At 39.4% G+C, this 21,432-nt stretch overlaps 1 protein-coding gene across 1 annotated transcript in view; it reads right to left on the reverse strand.

Moving 5' to 3' along the window:
* The window catches only part of SNTG2 (syntrophin gamma 2), a 285,035-nt gene that overhangs the window by 91,008 nt on the left and 172,595 nt on the right, over positions 1 to 21,432 (reverse strand). The window contains exons 7-8 of the mRNA XM_075747252.1: positions 14,181 to 14,268; positions 5,293 to 5,384 (exon numbers count right to left, since the gene is read on the reverse strand). Coding sequence (XP_075603367.1) covers positions 5,293 to 5,384; positions 14,181 to 14,268 — 180 coding nt within the window. The remainder of the gene's footprint in view (positions 1 to 5,292; positions 5,385 to 14,180; positions 14,269 to 21,432) is intronic.

Raw genomic sequence — 21,432 nt, forward strand, 5'->3', positions numbered from 1 at the left:
AATCTCTTATCTGACCTTTCTTGGTCTTTGACTTTGTTTCCAGTAGAAACAGACTTAGATTTAGGCCAACCTCAATTAAAAAATTGAAGCTGCCTTCTTTGAAGGTGTGTGAATATCAGATTAATTTTCAGTTTTTTAAGTGGATACTTTTAAAATTAGTATTAGATGTCATAAAGCAGCAAATATTGTTCAATATTATTTTATTTAGCAGCTAGTAAGACTTTGTGTTTTCAATTCTATATTTCCTTTCACCAGCTTTTGTTAAGGCTCTAAGTTAAAACAAAATAATAACAATCCTAAAACCATATTTGACTTAGACTTTACTGGGAAATTAAACAAGTGTTTAATTTATGTGCAGAAGAAATGACCAGCTTGAGCAATCAGATGCTAAATACTAGCAGAAATAAGTCTGCTGAAAAGATTAGCAGTGACAGTTGGCATCAACACAACTAAAAGTTAAGACTTTAAAGATACCTTTTATTCACTTTATTAATGTCACAGTGAAAGTCCTAATCGACTCTAATCAGATTTAGAAAAACACAGCACTTTTGAACAGCTAAGTCTAAAACAAACAATTTCAATACTCAATATCAAAAGTATTTCCTTAACAATTCTATAGTAATGGAGTAGGAAGGTGTTATTTAATAGGCTTTTTCCAGCTTCTACTGCTATGATTTCTGACAGGTATAATCAGAAACAGAAAATTTGGATTATTTTTCCCTGTAGGTGGAAAGGGGATAGTCACTTCATATTTTATTAACTGAAAAAAAGGAGCACACCTATTTGCAGTGTGTTTATCTCATTTCATAAAGGTCATCAGCACAGCAGCAGTCCAAAATATTTAAGTGTAGCTAGCTGTGTTCATCTACTTTAAGTTTCTCTTCAGCAAATAAAGGGAAGACATGGTGATTACTTTCAAGAGAGTAACCACCGCTGTATCTCTAAGTGAGCTTTTTTTTTGTATTTATTACATTAATTACATTTTATGCACGTACATGACCAAATGATACACTGTGAACTGGAAGTCAATTTAAAGTTACATTGCTTTCATATTCAATAAGAAAATCATGGATTTTCAGATCAAGAGTTGGCAGAGTCTATTGGTATCACATGCTAAACCATTCTAAAAGAAAAGGTATTGATCTGAAATCCTGAAACTTTTCCTCTTAAAGTGAGCTACAGGATGATAAAAATGAATAAAATAAAACTTAAGAATGATCAATAGTGTGTTTATACTGAATTGGAAGACACTACAGGAACATTAAAAAATAAAACTGTTGAAGTTGTCAGATGTATGGCATCATCAATTCAATCTCAATTCAATGGTCTGGTCACACATCCCACTAAAGTATCCATCAGAATAGCTTTTACTCTCAGTAAGAGGGTGTCCACCCTCCTTTCTTGGATCCTTTTCCCTTTTTGCCTGTACACGCAAGACATAACATTCTCTCACTCTGGAACCAGGACTACCATAGACATTAAACATTTAGTATCCTTCTGGTCCCAGCAGGGACCACCGAGCATCTGTATATTTTCTCTTTTAAAAACTGTACTTGTTGATGAAGTAGGCAATGTCTTTTTTAAGGAAAACTTTTTAATTTAACCGATGAAACAAAGCCACCAAGGAAAAAAACAGTTTAAAGCAATTTAGAAATTTTTAAGTGCCTGTTTAGTTTCATTTAACCAACTAAACTAAACATACACTATTAAAATTAAATTAGAGTTCTTAAATTACATGAACACACAGAAAATCATGATTTATTCTGGTCTTACTTCACTTATTAGAACATAACTTTTAGACAATTCAGGGAAGCTTGATTTTCAGATGTATGAAAACCTACTACATTCTCCCTTTGCATTGTAACTACCACATTATTAAATGGTGTCTTAAACAGGAATTTGTTTTATTGCTGGTCTTCTTTTTTTTTTTTTACCAATTTCTCCAGAGATCCGGCCTGGACATCTAGAATATTTGGACATCTAGAATATTTGGACATCTAGGAGAATATCTCTACAGTATTTTCTTCACTGTTTTGTAGTTAGAATCCTTCAGGTAAACAACCTGTAATCACTAGCCTACAGACCACCTCCTCTGAACATTTTATGTTCCCCTCTGAAATTTCACATTGTGTTTAATAAACCACTTATAAGATACAGATGAATGTATCTGCCACTACCAATCTCTATAGCATTTGTCACAGTGCCTAAGCAGAAAATAATTAGGTGTGAAGAGAGCCCTTCAGCTCATTTCTCCGTGTTCCAGAGAACCCTGTTAAAAATGCTATATGGCAAACTGCTCTGATATTGTAGGAAGGATGCATATAAATCCTGAAGATGATATCACGTCACATATAACAGATGCTTCACAGCAGAGGTGATAGAGATATGTCTAACAGAGGCAAGCTAGCACCAGAACTGAAAATGATATAATCATCTTAAGCAGAAGCCACTTGATGTTAACATGGCTAAACTACTGTCTATATGATACAAGCTAGTATCACCACACCATATTCTATAGCGTCATGTGAATATCACAGCCTGATCACAGCATTAGCTCAAGTGTCTCTATACTACTGTTTTTCAGAACAGAAAGCTGAATGACAGTTTGGTAAAACTGGCATAACAGTAATTCCTTACCTCTCACTCCTGTTCTTTCCTTTACACTGCGTGCTTTTTTTGAGCAGCATTTCCATTCATAAATATATGTGCATTGTCTAATATGGCACAGATCTGACAGTGGTTAGGAAGGCACATAAAACTGCAATATAAACTTACAAGATGCAATATTCAGGGCAATGAAGCTGGTGAAGGGTCTGGAGCACAAGTCCTATGAGGAGCAGCTGAGGGAACTGGGGTTGTTTAGCCTGGAGAAAAGGAGGCTGAGGGGAGACCTTATTGCTCTCTAGAACTACCTGAAAGGAGGTTGTAGCCAGGTGGGGGTCAGTCTCTTGACCCAAGTAAGAAGTGATAGGATGAGATAAAATGTCCTCAAGTTGTGCCAGGGGAGGTTTAGATTGGATATTAGAAAAAATTTCTTCACCGAAAGGGTTATCAAGCACTGGAACATGCTGCCCAGGGAAGTGCTTCAGTCACCATCCTCGGAGGGATTGAAAAGACACATAGATGTGGTGCTTAGGGACATGGTTTAGTGGTGGACTTGGCAGTGTTAGGTTAATGGTTGTACTCGATGATCTTAAAGGTCTTTTCTAACCAAAACAATTATATGATTCTATGCTTCAAAGTAAGTCAGACCTCCCCTACCAAGGTGACATTAAAAAAGGACTGAAATATCCTTAGGCTTACTGGGCAATACCATTTAGGAAATGTCAGGTCTGGTCTTCCTTTACAATAAAATGAAGATATCTAATTAAAAAAAAGCAGAAGCACTCACTATCTGATTGTTAAAACACATTTATAAGCACTTTTCTGATCACAGCTCAGTTACACTTACAGCTTAGTTCAATAAAAGTTTGACCACACACCTTCAGTGGACAATCTCAAAAGCCAGTCATTCCTGCTCAGAATACTTACAACCTTGATTTTGCATATCACAATAAGAATCTGGCAATTTTTCATTTTGTTTCCTCTGAAGGGAGTCCATGATTTTTTTACTGGGCTAGATATAAGACAGATTATTTTGCTTTATTTCACTTTCAGGTCATCATGGCTGGTGCATACATAGCTCCTCATATGACTTTATGTCAAGCTTCAGAAAAATTAATTACTGTATAAAAACAAGTTAGTACCTTAGTATTCCCCTTTTTTTACTTTCTGTTTTTCCACTTATATTTCAAGGTTATGCACAGTCTTTTGTGTGCTACCTTGGAAACTAACTCTAAATTACTCTGTTACAAGTCTACAAAACTCCAGCCCCTTATTTATGTTTTTATAATGTGTAGAATTCAAAGTGTGCAATTCCCAACAGTACAGTTATAATGATTATTGGAAGTTATTATGGCACACTCATTCTAGCACTTAATAGGCATTAATTTACTAACACATGCTAATGCAATCACAGGCAATCATCTGACCATAGCCCTTTTTTTATAATGTAAGTTCCCTCTTCCTATAACGTAAGCTTTTTGCAGAAAGGACTGTGTTTGTCTGCAGAGCACCTGATAGACAGGCATTGCAGAATGCTGGATCCTGAAGAGAGATTTGTATAAGACAATAATATAAGGTATTTAAAGATAGTAATTATCTGGATCATTTAAAACACATAAATATGAAACCTTCTGTATGTATGCTCAGTTTGGACCCCAATCACTAAGGTACAGGTATCAGTGCAGAAAAGCGTATTTCTATTTATTTATTTATGGTATGTATATATTTATATTATCATACATACATATATATATAGTTATCAGATGAAAATAAGCCTTAAGGATTACTTTAGAGAGACAGTGCTCAGCAAGTGCAAAGCTTGGGAGAAATACAGCAGCAGATACTGACATCTCCGGCTAAGTAGGAAAGAAGAGAAAAAACAGAGGAGAGAGGTCTCACTCTATTCACTGGGAATTCCTTCTGTAAAATTTAATATCCAACTGAAAGACTACAACTGCAATTTGTTAGGCGCTAAACACATTTTGAGCATCAAAGTCCATGTCCTTGTACAGCTACCATTTACATCTCCAATCTTTATTTTTAAAAGAGCAACATTGTTGCTTACTAAGACATCCTATCTTTGGCTTTGGTGACTAGTATTTCTCCTGGAGACAGGATTTTAATTTTTTTTTCCCTACAATGCTGCAATTAATTCAAACACAGCTGTTCACTGCAGAAAAGAGAAGTGAATATCCTCTGGATTAAAGAAACAGAACATTTTTTCCCCCTAAGTCTGCTTTCCCATTTTCTTTCTTTCTCTTTTTCTCCTTTTCTTTGCTATCATGAAAGTTTGCTTCAGTAATTCAACTTTACATCATCTTCTGACTTCCCTGTACATTTCAGCATCTCTAGCTGAACTAAATTCAATAGTACAATAATACAATTCAACAAAGTATGACAAAAGTTCACATTACTTCATGCCTAAACAAGGATTAAATCTTACTGTGTTCACTCCTACAAGCTTCTCCATTGCCTCAGAGTGAGAACCTCGCAGTCCAGGGCCCCACGTTGGCTACATTGTAAGTACAGAATTTTACAGTATATGCACTTAAAAACCAATCAAACAAACAAGCAAACAACAACAATAAAATTAGAGTGGTCTTACAGTCCTACACTAGCATTTTGAAGCTCAGAATGGGAAGAGAACTTACATAGCCTACATCATGTTTTTATTATTAATTTGCTTACAGTGTTAGTTGAGTTTCCATTTAAATGTAAGCCACTGTCAAAGAGAGGTGATGAAGCTCCACTGCTGTGATCACTGGATGGTCCAGGGGAACCTGGAAGTCAGATAATGAAAAATAATTGCTTATGTTAAATATATATGTATATAACAGGAAATATTGATTCCAGCTGTAAAACACAGGAAGAATTTTTAATATAAATCATCAAACCAAGCCAGAAGTGTTACTTGCATTTTAGAAGGACAGCAAATAAAGTGTCCATGTGCTTTATGTCTAGAAAGAAAAAAGGTAGCTAGATGTCAGTTTATGGAGGCTGTGTTCACGGGAATTACTTGTACGCTTAATTGTTTGCAGGATCAATTCTTTTTTCACTGAGAATGAGATATTAAAAACCAAATAAGAAAAGTTACACAATTCCTATTAATTTAATGAATAAATTTCCTATTCAGTGTTGAAAGTCTCACCTTAGAGTATAACCATGGATTGTATTTATAAACAAAGCTAATAAGAAACTCTCAGGCAAGTACTAACCATACACATACATACACTTCATTAATAGATACATCTTTGTCTTAAAATGCCAATTACTTTCAAGAATGATGGACATTCTCAAACTGAGAAATTAAAAGCAAAAAGTCATTGTGAAATGTTGATGCTATGTTAGTATGTTAAGATAACACAGTTGTATTCTTCAAGATATCTCTTCCTTTAGCAGTTATGAAACATGATCCTGCTTTAGTAGTAAAAGTGACTCCAGGAAAGCTTAATACTTTTGTAATATACAATAATGGAAACAGCACAAAGTCACATCATTGTGTAATTTTTGCTTAAGTGTAAAATGTTAACATATAGCACCAATAATATACAATTACTGTCAGACAGCACTTGGTCTTATCAATAAAGCACATAAAATCAATTTCACAGCATTATATTCATCATCACTGAAAACTCATTTTTCCATCTGAAGAAGTCACCTGAAATTGCCTGTAAATCATTTCACATTAATAGGTCTGTCAAGTCTAACATCACAAAAGTCATTCTTGGTCATATATTTTTGTATGTATCTATTTCACATATCTGGAAGATTTAGCAAAATGGAACTTAATTCAACAAAAGCTCATTTTCTCTGTAACAAATCTCTGTCAGTTCAGTGCTGAGGTCTCAGAATTAAAACCTGAATTCTGAAGTTTCAGCATGTTTTCATTTGCAGTCCTTTCTGTTCGGCATTAGATGATGTCAGCAGAAGGAACCATTATGCTTTGCTTGTATAGGTCTAACCCAAGCACTGACTTTAGTAGCTAGCTACAACATTTTGTAGCTTCTATATACATACAGTAGATCACAAAAATCTATGTTCAGACTCATAGATGACCACAGTGACTTGCTTGAGAGATGATCATTTCTAATTTTTAAAAATAAAAATAATGGAATAAAAAAGTTGGCATTAAATTTTCCACTGAAGAGTGTGCCTGCTGAGGACAGGCAGTACTCTCTGGCAGTAGAAAACTGTGGCAGGTCCATTAGTCAATCAGATTTTTAAACTGGAATTATGCCACCTCTTCAGCAATGTGAATATATCAAAAGACATGAATTTAGGTATTTTCAAATCCCTAAATACAGGTTTTACCATAATACATAATACTACATTAGATTTTTTTTTTTTTTTTTTTTTTTTTTAAAGTAGCAAAAACTGACATCCATTGCATGGAAAACCTCAGAATAAAAAGGTTAAGGACCAAATTTCCCTCCTCCCAGATCCTTGCAGATTTGTTTTTCAGTTCAGCAGCTTTTTTTGGTTTTCTGAGTCACAACAAACTACAGAGCCTCTCTCAGGCTATGCCATCCCCATCACTTGCAAGCAAGTTCACAAATCTTTTAGTCTGCTCCCCGCCTGTTCTGCCTTGCTCACTCACTCATGGACTACTCCTTCATGGCCTTGTTCAGCATTTTAAAAGCTCCCACTGTATGCTCAACTGTTTTCACGGAAGGAAACTATGTCATCTACCTGGACTTGTGCAAAGCATTTGACACTGTCCTGCACGACATCCTTATCTCTAAATTGGAGAGACATGGATTTGACAGATGGACCACTTGGTGGATAAGGAATTGGCTGGATGGTCACACTCAAAGAGTTGTGGTCAACGGCTCAATGTCCAAGTGGAGACCAGTGATGAGTGGCATTCCTCAGGGGTCGGTAGTGGAACTGGTGCTGTTTAACATCTTTGTCAGCACCATGGACAGCGGGATCGAGTGCACCCTCATCAAGTTTGCCTACGACACCAAGCTGTGTGGTGCTGTCGACATGCTGGAGGGAAGGGATGCCATCCAGAGGGACCTTGACAGGCTGGAGAGGTGGGCCCGTGCGAACCGCATGAAGTTCAACAAGGCCAAGTGCAAGGTCCTGCACGTGGGTCAGGGCAATCCCAAGCACAATTACAGGCTGGGTGATGAGTGGATTGAGAGCAGCCCTAAGGAGCAGGGCTTGGGGGTGTTGGTGGGCGAGAAGCTCAACATGAGACAGCAATGTGCACTTGCAGCCCAGAAAGCCAACTGTATCCTGGGCTGCATCAAAAGAAGTGTGACCAGCAGGTCAAGAGAGGTGACCTGCCCCCTCTACTCCGCTCTTGTGAGACCCCCACCTGGAGTACTGCATCCAGCTCTGGGGGCCCCAGCAGAAGAAGGCCATGGATATGTTGGAGCAAGTCCAGAGGAGGGTCATGAAGATGATCGGAGGGCTGGAGCACCTCTCCTGTGAAGACAGGCTGAGAGAGTTGGAGTTCTTCAGCCTGGAGAAGAGAAGGCTCCGGGAAGACCTTGTTGTGGCCTTCTAGTACCTAAAGGGGGCCTACAGGAAAAATGGTGAGGGACTGCTTACAAGAGCATGTAGTGATAGGACAAGCGGTAATGGCTTTAAGATGAAGGAGGGCAGATTTAGATTAGATATTAGGAAGAAATTTTTCACTATAAGGGTGCTGAGGCACTGGAACAGGTTGCCCAGAGAAGCTGTGGATGTCACTGGAAGTGTTCAAGGCCAGGTTGGATGGGGCTTTGGGCAACCTAGTCTAGTGGAGGGTGTCCCTGCCCATGGCAGGGGGGTTGGAACTAGATGATCTTTAAGGTCCCTTCCAACCCACACCATTCTATGATATGATATGATATGATATGATGAGCTCTCCAAGGAGCTCCATTTGCCTCCTTACATGGCAGACCTAGAGCAATCAGGTAGTCTTTCCTCCCTGTTCTTCGAACAAAAACCAGTATGTACACACACGATATACATGACATAAAATATACTAACATAAAGTAAACTTTTACTGTCTCCTACTGTACCCCTTGCCCAAGTAGATAAGAATCCAAATCAAGTGTTAGGTACCAGTTAAACCTCTGGAACATTAGTTTGAGAAAGACTACCAAAACAAAGTGGTTATGTAAAATAAAACATCTGCTACAGGTAAATCCCACTCCATAACCACAATACAGTATCCTGATGCGTACTGATGCCAGAAAAAAGCTATTTGGTATGTTGTGAGATTTCCAGCAATCATTATTGCCTAGCTGTCCTCTTATCCCACACAAATCATAGTTAGATAGCCAGCCTATGAGAAATGCAAACCTACGCTATGACAGGCTTCATCTGTTTAATTTGTTTATGCTCAGCAGTGGCATTTTTGTTCTCTGGAGAAGGCTGGGTCAGGAAGGATCCTGTGGGAGACCTCTGATTGATCTTTACCTGAGCAATAGCTGAGTATGCTCAGAGAAAAAAACAACTTACCCTGTAAGGTGAGAAGGGGTCAGAGAGAGAGAGATAGCATGGGTATGGGAGTCTGCAGTTCACAAAAGAGACGAGACGCCCCTGGGGGTAGCAAGAAAAAGACAGGCAAAACTCCAAAGTGAGGGAAAGAAACTTTGTGAAGATCATAGGGGATTTTGCAGAGCTAGCAGCAATTCAGGAAATCACCAACCTAGCTGACACTAAACCTTAAGCAAGAACTCATTTGCAGTGGTACAAGTAGGAGTTGTTTATAAATCCTTTTATATTCTTTTTGACAGAATCACTGACATTTTTCAATTTAAAAAGTTAGGTATTCTACTACTTATTTTAATAAAGCTTGGATTTTTTTTTTTATTTTTTTATTTTTTTTTTTTTACTTTAAAAGATTCAAGCTTTCTAGACCTAGAAAGGTGTCTATCAAAGTTCTGGTCAACTCAGAGTCCCATCAACAGGTGGTTGTTTATTTCAGTCAGTGAATTACACTAAATGTCTAAATAACAATCAAAACCCCCAAAACACAGGACAATAGATCAGTGTACAGCAAGTACTCAGCAAGACTTTATTTTTACAACAATTTGTCTTATGATCAACATTGCTGAATGATACTGGAAACTTTTTGTATATAAATAAAATCTCATTTATCTAACTTGCTAATTATGTCATAGACAAACTCCAATAGACAAAAAGCCCATTTCAGAACAACCACAAAATAAAAATCAAAAAGGAAACACTCCTGGTGATTTTTAATTACACTGCAAGCTTTGTAACTTCAGAATATTCTGATGATTTGGTATAAATAAAAATTCTGAAGAAAGCCTGTTTTACCATAAAATGTCCTGAAGAGTCTTCCCAGCAGCAATGAATCTTATCTAAAAGGGTCCTATAAGCCTTGTTCAACTCTGGGATGGACAATGGATTTAGCTCCAGCAAATCCTTCATGACAATACCCAAGAGCTGATGCTGTAATTATTCGGTAACAGGCTAACAAACAACCCTCATAGCCATTAATAACTTCCTGACCCAGCTCCAAAAAACAGAATTCCTTCCTTTGGTTTCCAGAAACACAAATCTATCCTCTCTAGCTGAAAGTGACCTTAGAGCAAACCACAGGCCATGGGATGAGGAATCATCCTAGCCATGGAGCCAGTCAACCCAATGAAGCAGACAGTTAATGACCCTAGTGACCCATGCTAACTTCTGATCCAAGCCTGATAGTTTTTGGCAAAACAAGTATTTGCCCTATGAAAAATTATGCCAAGCATTCTGCAATATTTTATAAAATATCAAATTCCTGTGGCAACGAATATTTGCTGGCATAATTTAATTTACTATTATGGACAGTCTCATAGTACAGTGTAGTAAGGGCCAAGAGTTCCATGCAGTTGTGAAAGAGACAACGATCAATACTGGCAGACCACCCTGGGTTAGGGTCTCCTCCAAACACAGAAGCAAGCAGTCCTTGTCTCATCCTTAAGTGCCAGTTAATCAGTATCCATGTCTCAACTCACGCCAAATCCTGCATTTGTTCACAATCCATGAAAGAGTGAAGCAAACAGAAAAATGTGGTGAGAACTGTAGGCAGGTATTTCCCTGCTGTGACATCTTGTGCTTTTGCTAGCCATGGCATGAGATAGTGTAGGGAAGGAAGAGGTATGAGAAGGAAGCAGCGGAGGCAGATGCTACTCCTGATGATGTACTTAGAAGAAATAGTAGTAATACTGGTTAATAGGAAGAGACAGTGTGGTTGCACTTAAAGTGACACACCACAGTACTAAAACTGCCAGCACAGCAGCTGGTCTGACTGAATGCTTGAAGGTAGGGCCTGAGTCTTCTGGGATGCTAGGAAAGGCCAAGATACTTCAGATTTATGCATGTATGCACTTAAATCTTGCCTGCAGTGTGAGTTGAGAAGTTCTTTATTGCACAGTAACATTGATACTTAGCTTGTTATATGTGTCACCAATACTTCATGACTGGAATTCCCTTTTGTGCATGGGCTTGTGAAAAGCTCTTCTTGAAATGGGATACTTTGTCCCACCACTGCTATTCTACTTCACTTCAGTGTATGGCTCTAAACCAGACCTATTTTTCACAATTTTCTACACCTTATTTGCTTATTTCCTTACCACAAAAATGAATATTTATGTCAATTCACTTACCAAAGATCATCTCACTCAGTGAGCTTGGTTTCAGCCTGTATTGGATGGCTGCACGTAACATCCTGGAGAGGAGCAGGTGAGGTCTGTGCTGAGGTCCAGGTTCAGTTCAGAAGAAAGGTCATTTCTTAAGTTCCTCAGCTGTCTGATCATATTTAGCAAGTCCTTTTGCTGAGCATGTACTATAGGATTGAAGGCGTAGGAGCATGCACGGGATTGGGCAGGGTAGTATAAAGCTTGCCAAAGATTTCCTCATGCTCTGTGGAAAGGAGGCGAGTCTAATAAGCTGCCCAAAATGAGCAGTTTGTATCCAAGATGCCTCTTTCATTTACGAAGCATTGCTTCTCTGCTGTGTTTGTTGATAGTCTGTGACAGCTTGTCTAAAATGGCACTGTCTTCCCAATTCCAGACAGGTTTCTTTGAACAGCAGTAATCAGGGGCAGACTCCAAATGGTGCTAGCTGGCCACAGGCCATGAAACAGGCCCTTTGAAAGAGAATGGAGGTTTTCATAAGGTGAAAGTTCCTTATTTATCTACAGAAGTTTTGCATGCACCTCTAGTCACATGGAGATAGATAATCTGGTCTCCTTGCTAATCACAGCTTTCTCTTTCCAGAAACAGCACTTGATGGAAGCAGTGTCATGATCTCAGCTTCCCAGACAGGAATGGCTGCAGTGCCTCCTGGTGAGAAAGGCAACGCAGGAGTCAGCTAAGTTCTTCTTCTCCCATGATGTACCAAGAGGGCACCAATATTCCTGGACCTGCGTGAACTCCTTGTGAAGGTGGCAGCTGTCTTACATAGATTGTGTACTGGGTTTAAGTGGCAAAGTTTTGGGAGGTGGGGTGGCTCCAGGAGTGGGACATGGTCAGGGGCTGCCCTGTGCCGGACACAGCCGGTTCCAGCCAGCTCCAGTGGACCCACTGCAGGGCACAACTGAGCCTCACAGCCAAGGTGGAGGCGCCTCTGGGAAACTATTTAAGAAAGGGCAAAATGATGAACAGTAGAGAGAGGAGTGAGGAAAACAGTATGAGACAGAAATTGTATGAACCTCAATGTCACTGAAGAAGGAGGGGGAGGAGATGCTCCAGGCATTGCAGCAGAGATTTCCCTGCAGTCCATGGAAAGACCACGGTGAAGCAGGTATTTCCCTGCAGCCCATGGAGGACATGTCAGAGCAGATACCCCACACTGCAGCCCATGGAAGACCCCATGCTGCAGCAGGTGGATGTGCCCTGAAGAAAGCTGCAGCTCGTGGGGGACACATGCTGGAGCAGATTTTTCCTGAAGAACTTCAGCCCATGGAGAGGACTCATGCTACAGCAGTTTGTAATGGACTGCAGCTGGTGGGAAGGACCACGCTGGAGGAGGGTATAGGTGTGAGAAAGAAGGAGTGGCAGAGGTACGCTGTGTACTGACCCCAACCTCTTATTCACCATCCCCCCTGCAGCATTGGCAGGGGAGGTAGAGGAGTCAGGAATGATGTTGAGCCTGGGAAAAGGGGGGGGGGGGGGGAAGGTGTTGTTTCAATTTATTTGTTTCTCACTGCCTCAGTCTAGTTTAATATGCAATGCATTTAATTCAGTTTCCCCAAGTCGAGTCTATTTTGCCCATGATGGTAATAAATAAGTGATCTCCCTGTCTCTCTCTATCCTGACCCAAGACCATTTTCATTCTGTTTTCTCCCCATTCTCTGTTTGAGTCAGAGGGGGAGTCAGAGAGCGGCTGGGTGGGAGTCTGGCTGTTAGCCAGGATTAACTGACTACAAGTGATAGAGTCCAAGTGTGTCATTCAACGAGATGAGATAAAATTGCTAGTGGGATTGTCATAACCACAAATGAATATGGTCTACAACACAGAAACTAGTGGTAAGACCCTGCTAGCTTGCTGAAGTCATATCTAAGCTTGGACACAGTTATCCAAGGCATTATACACATTAGTCTTTAGTTGGCAGATGACCTAGGATAGAAACGTAGGAAGACAAAACCTGAAGTTTCATTATAAGGAACATTGACCAGACAAAGATCTGCAAGTGTAAACATAAGATTTCTTTGAATTTAGATTCCATTTTCAAATGGAAATGATATGCACTAAGAACTGAAATAATGGTCTTAGCATGAAATGTATCGTTCATCTTAGTAAAGGCCTGTCAAATTTGATTTTAATAGGTGTAAAAATCTAGATAGGGTGACAGACACTCTTCTAATGACAAGAGCTACGAGACCTATGATTCTGTTCAAATCAAGAAAAAACAAGTATTTAGTTGAGCCCAATTTACCTAAGTCCCCAAAACATAACACATTTTAAATCTGTTTTGCTTAATATGGAAAGAGAATCAGATATAAGATAAACTGGTGCAAAATTATTTGGTCTGATTAAGTGAGCTGATATATTATGTACTCTTTTCTATTTGCAACATTGATTTCAAGTGAGTATCTTGAATACTTACCTTTGCTAACCAGAAGAACAAAATATTTCCCTCATTTGCATTGTTCATAAACAATTCACTATTGCTAATCTTAAACCACTCAGTTGTCACATCGTAATTCTGCTGACAAAAATGATCAAAATATTAAAGTAATTTATGAAATATGCACAATTAATGTTATCCATTTGTTTGGTAAGTGTCCTGAAAATACCTTTCAGTGTCAATGTATGATTCAAATGTTTGTAAACACTATTTTATTGCAGTCAAGTAAAGTTTCTGTAGAAAATCTTTCAGGTATCACCCATGATCGTACTGCACTTTAATGAGGTTTTCAGTTTTATTTTGAATAAAATATACAGAAGCAGTCATGCAGTATGCATTAGATTCTTATATGTTAAGCAATAAAGTGCATGCACAATTTCTTCTTCTTCCTGTAAAACACTCAAGGATTGAATTCCTATTTCTGTCACTGCCATCTTATTATGAGAATACTGCAAAGAGGAAAACAAATTACTCCTATCCGTTAATTTCCTCTTACCTAATGGGAGCTTTAAAAATGATGGAGCTTCCCTGAGGTACTGAACAGTGATGGTAACTTCATCGCCAGCATTTCGCAGTAGGTGTACCTGTCAGTGTGACAAATAACAGCTACTTTAAACCAAAGAACCACCAGTCATGGAAAGCACATTACTTACAATGAAATCAACATCTCTGTTGATCTATAAGAAACTCAGTATGAACATTTCTGACTAGGAATAAAGAATATCTTGAGGCTCAAGCCACACCAACAATGGATAAGAGTAGGCAAGACCAGTGGAATAACCTGAAGAAGTAATTTGGTGGGCAATCTGATTTTATATACCAGCTGAACACAACTTCTACAAACAAATTCATTTTATAAAAATGGCATAGGGTAGTAGGGAAATATGTTTTTATAGAGATATTATGCATTAATCATGTGTGTATACAGATAAACAGACACATAAATATATATTAATACATCATACATATCCAGAACCTAAGTATTTGGTTTGGTCATTTAAGTGCTACATTAAGCACATTTCTTTGTTTCAAATATAGTCTTGATTTTTGTGACTGTCTTCATTATTTGTAAGTATTTGCTAACCAGAAGGGGACACACGTTGTGCTGGTTTTCGCTGGGATAGAGTTAATTTTCTTCATAGTAGCCAACAGGGGGCTGTGTTTTGGATTTGTGCTGAAAACAGTGTTGATAACTCAGGGATATTTTCGTTGTTGCTGAGCAGTGCTTACACAGAGCCAAGGCCTTTTCTGCTTCTCACACCACCTCACCAGCGAGTGGGCTGGGGGTGCACAAGGAGTTGGGAGGGGACACAGCCGGGACAGCTGACCCCAACTGACCAAAGGGATATTCCATACCATATGACGTCATGCTCAGCATATAAAGGGCTGGGGGAAGAGGAAGGAAGGGCGGGGAGACACACATTCAGAGTGATGGCATTTGTCTTCCCAAGTCACTGTTATGTGTGACAGAGCCCTGCTTTCCTGGAGATGGCTGAACACCTGCCTGCCCATGGGAAGTGGTGAATGAATTCCTTGTTTTGCTTTGCTTGTGTGAGCAGCTTTTGCTTTACCAGTGAAACTGTCTTTATCTCAACCCACGAGTTTTCTCACTTTCACTCTTCCAATTCTCTCCCCCCATCCCGATACGGGGGGGAGTGAGCGAGTGGCTGCGTGGTGCTGATGACTGGGGTAAAACCATGACACATATACACACACATATGTGTACAGACACATGTATTAAAACATCAGAATTTAATTAAAGGCATAGCACACTACCGTCTAAGGAACTTTTTCAAATGCAAAACTTCAAATAACACCTTTGATGGAACTTGATTCCTATTACAGGGCAGACATATTCCCCAGTGTCATATCCTCGACACTCAGGAAACAGCTTTTGCATTTGGTTTGTATGTGGCCTGCACGCAGGCTCTGCGGCCCCGATCCTGTTTGTCAGAAATGGATGCTAACACCTGTGGCCTCTCATCTGAGCACAACCAGAGCATGCATGTATTAAGCAGAAAAGTAACTAACTGCGGCAAACTAACTCCAATAGATGCATTTACTGGTCTAATGTTGTACTTGGAGGAAGCTGGTGCTTGTGTTGCTTCACATCACTATTTTATCACAATGCCACATTGGCCAACATCATGAGATGCAGGATTACCTCAAGCATTTTAAGTCTTCCTCTTGTGCACCTGAAATAATGATTCTACCAGTGGCTGAGGTATTCACCTACCTCATAAAAACATCAAGCGAATGCCTGATGGATATGAAAACCCAGGACAGGTAAAGAAATCAAGTAAGTAGTCACACAGGCTAAGAATTTTAGGCTATAAAAGTATTCTGGAAAAGAATGAGCAAAAGAACTGAACATGAAACCACTAACATTAACACTGAAGAAAACATTCTCTGGACAAGGATGTGTTCTGATTTGGTTGATTACGTGAGCAGGCATGCGAATCACCCATATAAAGTACTGCTGCAGAAAGCTTACTGTTTGCTGTAGCTGTAAAATCCATATATTTAATAAAGATTTAGTGTCTGCCTCCATCCTCCTCACCCATCTTTCAGGCTGTCAAAAACCGACTTCCATTGCTAGCAACCTCCAGTAGCACTAGGGACCACAGATCAGTCCCTGGGAGGCAATGACAACTGTTCTGTTTTGCACAAGAGCTCAATAAGGTCAGAGAAGGCACATAAGAGGCAGTCTGATCAGATGAGAGAGCTTGAGGAATGAGGGTCCAGAAGCAAAGGGGTAGGGAATGCCTAAGAGAAAGAGATTAAAAAAAAAAAAAAAAAAAAAAGTGCCTGCAGCTTAAATAGCAAGTTTCCCAGAAAGGACCTACATTCACTTTCAAGTTCTTCCTTCCTAATGGTCAGAATCCTCCCTCCCCCAAGGCCCCATTTCTCTGCTCTTCCTGTTCTCTACTCAAGCATTTTAACTTTGTTTCCTTCACAGGCTCAATCCAGATTTAAATGATTTACTACCAAAAAATACAACAGCTAGTGCTACCTAATCACCCCCAGTACTCTGATTTGAGGTGCTCTACTCAAGTCAAAGATTTCATGGACAATTGACTACAAGAGAACCTGAGGTCTCTTTGTGGAAAAAAACATTATGATCATTGATTTCTGACTAAATCCTCTCAAGATGATCACAGTAGGAATAACCAGGAACTGAAGCACAGCAAAATTAAAATGCTTCTTTAAGGTCATACAAGAGTGTGTCGGGACTGTAAAGCAAATCAATGTGTTGAGTTCTAATGTCTAAGAACAACTATGTCTCCTGAAATCCTCTGCCCCTTATTTCCTGCAATACTTTAGACATTATTTATTACTCACTAAGGAATGAAGATGATACTGGTAACTCTGCTACTCTTATCCTACCGCTACAAAGATAGTTCTTCCTTTATCTACAGACTATTTTACGTACTGTATATATCTATCTATTTGAGATATATAAAGGCCTATTTTATATATATTAAAATAGACTAATATATATACCTGTACACAAAACTTTTAGTGAGGATTCAGCTATCACATTATTCTAAAATACTTCTGAAATTCTGCAGTAACCGGATGCTTTGTTTTAAATTTAGTACCTCATTTAAAGATCCTGGATTTCTACATTATCTTTAAGTTCTATATTATCTTTAAGTGAGGTAAAGCTCAATAGCTGAGATTTAATTAAACTAAATTAAACTAGAATAGAATTAGAGTATTAAAACAGAATGTTTGTTTTGTGGATTTAGACTAGCTACTTTGCACAAAATGCTCGGAAACTCATGAAACCTATGTCAACTCACATAAACCTTTCCTCAAAAGTAATGCTTTAATATTAAGGTATTTATATAGATCTGTCATCACATAATATTTGGACGCACCAGCAAGATTCAAAATGAATATTCCTGAATATGTTTTGGAATACATCCATGATAAGTTGAATGGGAGCTAAAAAAAAGCACGTCTTATAGACCTTCACTATGATTCTACCGGAAGGGATGCCATCCAGAGGGACCTTCACAGGCTGGAGAGGTGGGCCCGTGCGAGCCGCATGAAGTTCAACAAGGCCAAGTGCAAGGTCCTCCACATGGGTCGGCGCAATCCCAACCACGACTATAGGCTGGGAGAGGAATGGATTGAAAGCAGCCACGAGGAGAAGGACTGGGGGGTATTGATGGATGAGAAGCTCAACATGAGCCAGCAGTGTGCGCTTGCAGCCCAGAAAGCCAACTGTGTCCTGGGCTGCATCAAAAGAGGCGTGACCAGCAGGTCGAGGGAGGTGATCCTGCCCCTCTATTCCGCTCTTGTGAGACCCCACCTGGAGTACTGCGTTGAGCTCTGGGGGCCCCAGTGCAAGAGAGACATGGAGCTGTTGGAGCGAGTCCAGAGGAGGGCCACGAAGCTGATTGGAGGGCTGGAGCACCTCTCCTATGAGGACAGGCTGAGAGAGTTGGGATTGTTCAGCCTGGAGAAAAGGTGGCTCTGGGGAGATCTAATTGGGGCTTACCAGTACCTGAAGGGGGCCTACAGGAAAGATGGTGAGGGACTGTTTATGAGGGAGTGTAGTGACAGGACAAGGGGTAATGGGTTCAAGCTGAAGGAGGGTTGATTTAGGTTAGATGTTAGAAAGAAATTCTTCACTGTTAGAGTTGTGAGGCATTGGAACAGGTTGCCCAGAGAGGTTGTGGATGTCCCATCCCTGGAAGTGTTCAAGGCCAGGGTGGATGAGGCTTTGGGCAACGTGGTCTAGTGGAGGGTGCCCCTGCCCGCAGCAGGGGGGTTGGAACTAGGTGATCTTTAAGGCCCCTTCCAACCCAAACCATTCTATGATTCTATGATTCTATATATACACACACACATATATACACACATACACCCCCCACATACAGGTTATGCTTGCTATGTTCAAACACTGAAACAGACTCGTATAATCATCATATTGGACCATATATGAAAACGTAGTTCAGACATACATGCAAAAATTTGTCTGCATTTCATACATATGTATATCTCCACATAAACTGATCTAGAGAAGAAAAATGCCTATGATAAAAATTGAAGAAACTGTTGGTATATCCTAGAATATGTTTAAATTAGACTGCAATGACTTTTCAGTCTTGGGTTGATGAATTTGTCTTCCCAAACTTCATTAATATCCACATTAGGCCTTGAAATGAATTGATGTTCTCCATCTAGCCCAGTTACACCACCTAATGACTTTGCACTATGGATGCTAAACTACATTGCAATGGAGCCTTCGCAACTACATCAAACGCTTTTAAATGTGACTGAAATGCTTATGAAAGATGGCATTTTTTTTTTTTTTTTTTTTTGCCCCACAATGTATTGTTAGAACCACTGAATTTTGGAGTCGTTCATCAACAAAGCTTTATTGGAAATAGTTTCTATCTGTATGAAGTTGAAAAATAATTAATTACTTCTCTTCAAAATAATTAATTATGAAATTACATGTAAGCACTTTAAACAGCAGATGTGCTTCACTTTGTAATCTTGTACATAATCACGTGGTGAATATTATTATAATCAAAACCATAATAAGTTGCTTAAATTCCTGACCCATACATGTAAGTTGATCTGGTCCCAGAAGTGGAAAGACATTTGGCCTGATCCTCGGTAAAAAATTCCAAGCTTAGGCCAAGTACATGTGGCTGCAAAAAATTCAACAAATATCCTGCAGGCAGTGGCTCTGACATCTGCAGCATACAGGGGTGTAACAAATGCCCTGATTTGAAATTAGGTGGGTAACGTGTATTACTTGTACACGTGTGGGGTGCAGTGCCCAGGCGCTGGCAGCAGCGGGGGCTGCAGGGGCCGCTGTGAGGAGAGGCCGGGGCTGCCCTGTGCCGGACACAGCCGGTTCCAGGCGGCTCCAACCCACCCACCGCAGGGCACAGCTCGGGGGGAGGTGGAGGAGTCGGGAATGGCAGAGTGAAATTGAGCCTGGGAAAAGGGGTGAGGGGAAGCTATTGCTTCAGGTTTTTTATCTCTGCTTCTCACTACCCAAATCTATTTTAATTGGCAATAAAATTAAATAATTTTCCCTAATTCAAATCTATTTTGCCCATGATGGTAGTTGGTCTTTATCTTGACCCATGAGCTTTTTCATCCTATTTTCTCCCCCTTTCCTGTCGAGGAGGGGGGTGAGAGAGCAGCTGGGTGGGCTGGGATGTGGCTGCTGGTCAGGGCTGACCCACCACTGTGAGTTTGAGACAGTTTAAACAAAAATTAAAAAAAATGATAAAGGAAGAAGTGCAGCAATGCTATCCATGTAGTCTAGGTTCAGTGAATCCAGCCTGGGTGCAACAATGGTAAAAAAGTGATATGGTAGGAAGAAAAAAGGAGTCCCAATATATTCCCTTCCAAAGAAAAAATGTCAGACAGTATCAGGGTACTAGGAAGTCAGTGTCCCCAAGAAATACAAGGTCCTGTCACCAAATGCTGCTTTTTTAGAAGAAGAATCGTTTTAGCTGGAAAAGACCTTTAAGATCATCAAGTCCAACCATTAACCTAACACTGCCAACTCCACCACTAAACCATGTCCCTAAGCACCACATCTACATGTCTTTTAAATACCTCCAGGGATGGTGACTCAACCACTTCCCTGGGCAGCCTGTTCCAGTGACTGACAACCCTTTCCGTGAAGAAATGTTTCCTAATACCCAATCTAAACCTCCCCTGGCACAACTTGAGGCCATTTCCTCTTGTCCTATCCCTCCTTACTCGGGACAAAAGACCGACCCCCACCTGGCTACAACCTCCTTTCAGGTAGTTGTAGAGAGCCATTCTTGTGTATATAATCGCCTGTGTCATTTCACTTGTCATTGTGTGGTAAATATATTAGTAATGCTGACTTTAGCTTATAATCAGTGTAGCAACATCAATATTTTGTAAAATCCAATAGATAATTTCAAAACCAACACATTTATAATATAGTAACAACACTGTACTGAAATATGCAATGGGAAGAAACACAAATGACATAAAATTAATACTGAGGACTCACTTTCTTATTCACAATTGTTTTTTTAGAAAAACCACAAGTATGAACCATTTTAATTCTTTGACTTTGGAATAACAAGGAAGAATTTGAACTTTCTAATAGATCTAAACATTTTAAAAAAACCTTTCAAACACAGCAGAAGAGCTGTTTCCTCTTTAACAAAGAATGTTTGCACAAAACCATTTATATTTGTCAAGAGATGAGAGGAGACAGCATGACAGACATACTGCCTAATGTACTTTTTGAAGACCTTAGTCAAATATTATTAAGATAAATTAAATCCAAAAACTGTATGGAACAAACCAGTAGATTAGAAACTGCTGCAGAGTGTGAAATTTGATTTTTTTTTTTCAAATGATATTTTGAAAAGGAAAGAACTCTAATATTAATGCTTTGGTTTAAAATTATCAAGCAGTAACACCTTAAAAGACACTCATAGTGTCCTGGAGCTACTTTGTATTCTTTGGTAGTGTCTGATGACACACTAAAAAAAATAAAATCAATTTCACTGCTCACAAGAAGGTATTAACAGTACAGAAGGTCACTAAATAATGCACTGCTCTGTGGTACTGAAGCTTTTGCACAAGTCCATTAAGTCCAAAAAGGCAAATCCAGTAGGTTTGGACTAACATTCTCTGTTGCACTGTTGCCTTACTGTGGTAATATAAAAAGAGAATTGTAAAAGTTTGGTTTTGGGTTTGTTCTTTTTTTAATAGTTGTTTAA

The sequence above is a fragment of the Balearica regulorum genome, chromosome 3, assembly GCF_011004875.1.
Source record: "Balearica regulorum gibbericeps isolate bBalReg1 chromosome 3, bBalReg1.pri, whole genome shotgun sequence".
Classification (NCBI taxonomy): domain Eukaryota; kingdom Metazoa; phylum Chordata; class Aves; order Gruiformes; family Gruidae; genus Balearica; species Balearica regulorum.